Here is a 7,302-nt window from a genome sequence, read left to right on the forward strand (position 1 = left end):
ACTATAGTTGTAGTACAAAAATTAAATCTTAAGTGGAGAGGAAAAAAGAGGAGACAAAGAACACTAATGGAGAATAGTACATCTCAATCAGTTGGAAATCCTTTTCTCCTTTGACCAGAAACCAATGGAAGATCTGCTAAAAGTGGAGAAATCTTCTACCGCCTAGTTACTCAAGCAGCTAATTAAATTTATAAATAAACTAAAGTTTGGAACATATACAAATGATAAAAATTTATAACGAGTCAGATGAAGAGAAGTAATAAAGCAGCATCCTCAGCTAAGGATTTCCATGTAATAACAAGTGTTAATGCATCAAATACCTTGAGGATACTTCTCTTTGTCTATTTCTCTCAAAGAAAAAGAAAAGCTTCCAACAGACAAGCGAGGGGCCACAAAAATTATGATTATGAGCTTCTTGGGTCGCTTTTGAGGGTGTCAAAAGTAAATTTCCAAATCAATAATACTTGTTCATTATGGTGCCATCAATGAACTCAACGACCCCTTCGGGTCCTACACTGGGGGACTGCCGATTACCCTCACATTATGTGCTCAGTTACAAGATTGCAGGTGAAAAAGGACATTTTTTTTTTCCCCTTCCAATGGTGAAGGATTGAATCATAAGATAGAATCACAGAATTTCCCGTACTCTGAAAACAACAGTGTATACAGCCTTAGGACAAGTAAGCCTAGGGAGAAGATCCTCACAACATAATAGTCCAATGGGATCAAATCTTATGAGTTATGACAACATTTGCACACAAGGCATCATCTTTAGCAGCAGAAGAGGAATGCTTACATATCCACGATTATACGAGAGACAGCAAATCCTTATCCTTATCCTGATTCTTTCTACATTGACATGTGAGACGTTCCACCAGGGAACACCACTCGAGAAATTAGAAATACAACAGAATTACTAATTTACTACTATCAGATAAAATACGGCTACATGAAAGAAAGTAAGCTTACATAAGGGGAAAAAGGGGGGCAAACGAATGGAACTTCCAGATGTAGGTAGCATAAAAGTTAAAAAACAATGCACCAAAAACACCAAACAGCCACCGGAATGCTAGTCACGGTGAGAGAAGCCAGTCTCACTCTTAGCATTTCTGAAAGCATTTCTGAAAACGACTGAAAAGATATCAACGGATCACTGAGTGCAATCTGACAAGCCAGTTGCCGGAATACTAGGTTGGTGCAGGATGTTATTCGGCATGTTGATGTTATTAATATTTTGTGGTACTATACTGCTTCTGGCGGTTGGTTCCAGTAAGTGCACAAGTGATAAGAATATCTCCATCCTCGTCGTGTCCCTGTTTGCCTGTGTACAAAGCACACACAAATTGCTTAACGGGAAACAACTTTTTAATTAGTTGCTACAACCTATCAACAATCAGGAAAGATGCTAAGGAGCCTAATGCATGTATCTCTGGACAAATGCTCAAGTACCATCAATCTGATTTAAGTCAAGAATACTAGATGTCGTACCTCCACAGCAAATCGTGCCCAGATTTTATCTTTGCGTGTTTCCATCACCCCCTTCAAGATGGTCAATCCAAGTCCTCTAATGAAGTCAGCTATTTCCAGGAAGAAACCTCGCTCTTGACAAAGCATCTGTGCAGAAAATAATAAATATATGCATTATGAGTTGCGGCGTAACTCTAATATTTCAAATACATGTCAGATACAAAGTGCAAGTAAGAAAAGAAGCTAAATTACCTCTACTAGCATCTGGCGAGGTGGGTTCAGATCCTCAACAATGATTGGGCAGACCATGGACTGAGTACCAACTTCAAAAGCCCAAGTAGCACCACCCTCAAAGTAGTCTTTCAAAAGCAAACCACCCTCCTCACCAATTATCTGTATTTAGACATGACAAGAATCTTATTCTAAGAATCAAGTAGCTGAATGTGATAATTTGTTCCGAGCAAGCTTTCATAAACCAGAGTTCTGAAACTTGCACAGATCTACCGCATGAATCTAACTGGAAAATAACAATTGTTGCAAAGTTTGATGCAGACCAACTTGAATAGGTTCATTACAAATAAAGAGTGGAACACAGTTGGTCTGTAAGTAGCTCTGTACTTTTCTGAATACAATAACTTTTAAAGGTGGCCCATTTCTTTGAGCAGCACAATGCCAGCCGATTCAACGCACAATACAAGCCATCTCTGAAATGCTTTATATACTATTATTTGCACAAAGTACTAGTAGCTCAAAACATGCATAAATATGTTTCAAGTTCAGGTTTCTAATTTATCCGAAGAAAAAAAAAAATGACCATGTAAAACAATGCCCTATCTTCCATACCTTTCAGATGCCAGTCTTTAAAATTTTAAGAGGTTACATAGCAAACTAGATATACCTGTACCTTAGACTCTCCAGTGTCCTTGAGCTTGTCTGCATTCTTTGTCACACTTTGCAAGAAAAACATGTGTTTTATGGTCTTCTCCAATAAAGCATCGATGCTACACTGTTACTCAAAATAGCAAAAAAGAAAAAAACAGAACAAGGATTAGTACTGCACCATTCCACAGAGTATGCATTAGAAAGTCACTAGTGATCATTGTGGACTTAGAAGTTGCAAGTAGCATCAAAATCACCTTTGCCCCATTGGGTACAATTTCTCGGAGTTCCTTGATACGGTCTTGTATCATCTGTCGATCTTTTGGCCGTGGCCTGGGACTCTCTCCTGGTCTAGATCTTTTGCGATTTGGCTTACCTGTTATGTCGAGCTTTTTACTATTTGACGTTGACATACTATCACACGTCATGCTCTGACCACTTTCAACCCAAAGACGAATTTGTGATTTATGAACAGTGCTTTGAGAATGAGAGCACTCTTCAGCTTTTGCCAGAAAGCTTGGTGGCCTAACATTATTACTTAAATCTGCTATCTCATTCTTAACAGGCACAGGAGGAAGACTAGATAACTCATCTAGTTTGGCCTCTGACAAGGTTACCAATCCATGGTTGGAAGAGCCATCATAACAAGGAGAACTATGAACAAATGTCAATGAAGTTTTACATGATAGAGTATCATCTGAGCCATGCTTGGCACCCAGGTTGGCATTTGAGATGACTGCATCCAATAGCTGATCGCTATCAGCTACAGAGAAAATCCCAGAATGGGAGAATTCATCAGCTACCGAATTAATGACTGGCAGAGCATCAGAGAAATTTGAGAGAATAGAGGCATCGGCATCCAATCTCTGAGCATTTGCATCAACTCTAGATGCCAAAGCATTATCCAAACTGCCACATATCTGTTGAAACTGGGGATCCAACAATTCAAACAGGTCACTTCCTGAAGTCTGCCCTAGAGGTAAGGTCGAAGTTTTCTCCATTGGCATACATGGGATCTTGTGTCCATTCTTGTCCTTCACACTCTGCAAACTCATGATGGAACAAGAATCATTTGCTTCATTATCAACAGTATGGATCTTTTGATCATGTTCAAAAGGATTTGAGTTCCACAATCCATGCTCCTGAAGGGTGCCAGCAAGAAAACCATGGCATGAACCTTGCATATCTGAGCCAGATGGAGTTGCAGAAGCTTGAACTGAATTATTTCCATGTCTTTCCCCTTCTGCATTTGATACCGGTTGAGTATTCTGGCGAAAAGATGATTGATTTTGCTGTTCATCCCCTGAAATATGATATTTGTCTTGTAAAATTTCAACTGTCTCTGCATTAGATAGGTTACCAGATGAGGCCCTGATGACTTTATTAGTGCCTTCAGGAGTCGATGTAAACCTTCCAATGTTGTTTTGCCTATCCGATAACTTGATGCTTCCATGCAATGAGACAGTATTGGAATCTTCAGGCAAAATAGGGTTGTCACAACTATGGTGTTTTTGCTGAACTGCTTCAGTGTCGTCTAATGCACATGCTGCATCTTTTGCAAACTCCAATGACCTAGTATCAGGCATGAACAAGAGTGGTTCTTCCAGTGACATTAAGCTACAAGAAGCAAAATCTGTGTTCACAGTCGACGACTGAATTTGAGTTTCAAATTTCATATCATGAGGCAGTGCCTGCTGGCTAAAACTCAAATCATGCTTGGAGTATATAACATCCGGCCCAACTGGTTGACCTATTAGCTGTCTCGTGGAATAATGGGCAGGTTTAATTGACGAGGAACTTATATCTGGATTAACTAAGGTGCTAGATGAAATAGCTATGCTTTTAACAGAATCAGTGCTTGATATGAACTCTGAAGTTATAGATGGCATCTTCCCAGTTAGCTTTGAAGATAAAGAACAAGGAAGGTCAGAAATTGATGTCGAGATTGGAGCACAGTTTCTCCCCATGACAATTGAAGAATGTGTCTGGTCCCTCGGGCTCAAAGATTTTTCAGTTGTATCAGATAAAAAATCCCCTGGGCGGCTATCTAGCTGTGAAAATAGACTTCTGACAAAGATTACAAAACCAGTGTTCTCCATGACCTGCAGATGGACAACACAGTTTAACTTCAAGCTTTAGAGGCACTTAGTATAGGAAAGCAGAGAGTATGGTGATCTGAACCTGTCAAAGATGCTTACTACCAAATGCATGCATCAGTATATTACAGTGAGTGTGTTCATTACTTTGGCAGTACATATTGTATTGAAAACTCCAAAATAATGAAACTGGGTTATTTTATTCCTGAGCTCACTGTTCCCATAAATATTCAGTTTACACAGGAAAGCTTAAGCAAGAAACATACCGTCTGGGTAGAGCCAAGCTGTAAAACACCGTATGGTAGCACAGGGACAATTACGATGGTCTGGGTGAGGAGGAAACTTGTCACAAACTTAAGCGAGTGCAACAAATAAAATTTTCAAGTCATGTATAATTAAAAGAGTGATGAAGAAATCTGCTAACCTGAATACCAGCTCCAAATTGATAATTCATCTCAGCAACAACCTATCAAAGTCAAAAGATGCTACTTTATTTCTTGCCAAAGTGCCATCCAAAATACAACTTAAAGTCCCAGGAAGAGAAAGAAATCATCAAACTTTTATATTAGTGTTGTCAATCACTCAATCAGATATCAGCATCCTATATGTACACCACAATGTGGATGAACCGATGAAGTATGCATGCAGCCAAATGAACCACATAGTGCACATGTGGTTTATGTGGTTTGCAGGTGCAGTGCATATGCAGTTAAAGCTAAATAGGTCGAGAAATTATTCAGTTGATTAAGTATGTAAATATAAAAAGGAAAAAAAATGAAAAGATAATCTAGAAAGTGGAAAGGTACCAAATAGTTATTGCATTGATATAGCTCTAAATTTATAATTCAAGTGGCTAAAGGCTGCCACAGCTGCAGTGCATTGGGTGACAAGATGTATGCAACCTCACTCCGGTTTCTGGAAAAAGTTGCATTGACCCTAAATTGAATTCCAAATTGGAGGTCAAAAGTATAAACTTTACCTTGGATGAAGTTCCATAACTGTTGAAGGCATCGCGAAGTATCCACTGATAATTTCCAGTAAAAGCAGCTTCGCCAACTATCCTGAAAACAAGAATCCATTGGACACCCATCATAAATGTGATTAAAAGCTAATTAAAGCAACTAAAATTAAGATCTAAGGCAACAGTGCAGAGAGAGGTTCAAACAAAGACGATAAGAACAAAGTTCTTACTGACCCGTCTCCTACAACATGAACCTGCGAGATCATTGTTCTGTTAACCAGCAAATGCACACTGTCCTTCGCTTGACTACCAAGTTCAGCAAGCTGATCATTGCTCAACTTCCTAGCCATTCCGTGTTCTTTGACCAGTAAATTAAAAGCTTCAATCCCCAAAGTGCCCGGTGCCTGTCCACAGTACCCGTCCTCCCAAACCAAATGCCTGCAAAATGCGAAACAAAACTCCAAATCTTCAAGGTTCATCCAAAGGGTGAAATTTGAAATAACTGTAAACAACTTCAGCTAGAATTGTCCTCAAGTGAATTCTTAGTTTTCTAGGAGAAGCAGAAAACCTGCTTTCAAAATCGATTCTATCTCATTTTACAAGGCTATATCTCACTTCAAACAGAAACTCGTGGTAGTAGTCACAAGGTTAAAAAACATGAAAATTTAACTGATATCGGAAAAGAAAATTTCTTCTTTCCACTTATAGCTATTAATGCAAGAGGCATATCACCCCATCTTTTTCAAAGACTCCCTTTTCCCAAAAACTCTCCTTTTCTCCGGCCTCCCTAGAGGGAAAAAGAGAAAATAAGGCAACAAAAGTAACATCTTTTTATAGCAAAGGACTGGGTTCTCGCTTCTTTGCAATTAATTAGACAAGCCAAACTACTTCTCCCATTTTACTAACAATGTATTGGTAGTGAAACAAAGAAAGTCGAATCTTTTCAGAATCTATCAAGCTCATCAAAACGATATAACACCGAGAAAACACGAGACAGCAAGAAAACAAGAGAACCATTTTTTTTTTCTCCACCAACTAAACTAGGAAAATAAACCATAATCCGTCAAACTAGGATAAGGACCAAACAAATAAACAACAAGAAAGAAGAAAAATAGCAAGAATTCATCTTACATCTGATGATGGAACCCAACCGCCTTCCAGAAAACAGCATAGGACCACCCGATCTCCACACAGAGGCGCCTCAGCGCGTCTCTCAAGGGAAACCCCATCTTACGACCAGTTCTCGATCAAAACCCTAATCTAAGCAGAGAGGAGACCGAAAGCAGCTTCCTTGGAGGCAAAATCCTAGAGAGAGAGAGAGAGAGAGAGAGAAAGAGGGAAAGAGGTAAACCGAGGCAGGCAGGTAAAGCACCGCCGTGCTCCGGCGAAGTCCACCGCCGGCCTAGCTCCCACGGCAAGATCCCCGACCGGCCTGCTTCGCCCTCAATCCGCCGCCGCGCTCCGCCCTACCCGCCGCCGCTGCCGCCGCCGGTCTCCGGCCACCCATGGACAAACCGAATGGAGAGAAGGGAGTGGGGGAGAGAGTGAGAGAGAGAACTCAAGAGAGCTTTTGGAGGCAGGGGAGAATTATAACAGGGAGCCCCTTTCTCGGAACGGTCTTAAACCTCCTTTGGGTTACCCGAGACAGCCATCATTCCCTCCATCGGGGGCAAAACCGGAACCCGAGGAATTTAATCTTACCAAAATTTTCATACAGAACCCTACATTTAAGCAATTTCTGTTTCATTTTTACAAATAACACCCTAGATTAAAAAGTAATTGGTAACTGCAGTAGTACAAATGACTTCCTTTCTTTCTTTTCTTGACTTAATAACAGTAGAATAGTCTCCTGCATAAAAAAAATAGGGTCTCATCTGAAACTTTCCCACTCTGTGTTAA

The 7,302-nt window shown here is 40.1% G+C and overlaps 1 protein-coding gene across 2 annotated transcripts; it reads right to left on the minus strand.

Annotated features, from left to right (window-relative positions):
- Nucleotides 1-750: 750 nt before the first annotated feature.
- Nucleotides 751-7,069, minus strand: LOC140778565 (transcription factor LHW-like). Of its 2 annotated transcripts, none has more exons than XM_073123367.1 (10): nucleotides 6,535-7,069; nucleotides 5,638-5,841; nucleotides 5,422-5,503; nucleotides 4,867-4,908; nucleotides 4,709-4,768; nucleotides 2,604-4,448; nucleotides 2,372-2,473; nucleotides 1,720-1,860; nucleotides 1,489-1,614; nucleotides 751-1,321 (listed from the first exon to the last, which is right to left on the minus strand). In XM_073123367.1, the coding sequence occupies exons 1-10, from the start codon at nucleotides 6,630-6,632 to the stop codon at nucleotides 1,151-1,153; spliced, it is 2,871 nt and encodes a 956-aa protein (XP_072979468.1). In that variant the 5' UTR covers nucleotides 6,633-7,069; the 3' UTR covers nucleotides 751-1,150. The 2 variants fall into 2 exon arrangements, with proteins under 2 accessions (XP_072979468.1, XP_072979460.1); XM_073123359.1 differs by having other exon boundaries at nucleotides 2,366-2,473.
- Between the last annotated feature and the right edge of the window lie 233 nt (nucleotides 7,070-7,302).

The sequence above is a fragment of the Typha angustifolia genome, chromosome 3, assembly GCF_048772165.1.
Source record: "Typha angustifolia cultivar Huaian chromosome 3, ASM4877216v1, whole genome shotgun sequence".
Classification (NCBI taxonomy): domain Eukaryota; kingdom Viridiplantae; phylum Streptophyta; class Magnoliopsida; order Poales; family Typhaceae; genus Typha; species Typha angustifolia.

Bases quoted from the DNA above. Each gene is read 5' to 3' on its own strand.
- LOC140778565 (XM_073123359.1), bottom strand. From the start codon at position 6,632: ATGGGGTTTCCCTTGAGAGACGCGCTGAGGCGCCTCTGTGTGGAGATC. The intron at 4,909-5,421 runs GTAAAGTTTATA...TGACTTTGATAG, and splicing joins GTTATGGAACTTCATCCAAG to GTTGTTGCTGAGATGAATTA. The intron at 4,769-4,866 runs GTTAGCAGATTT...CTCCTCACCCAG, and splicing joins AATTTGGAGCTGGTATTCAG to ACCATCGTAATTGTCCCTGT.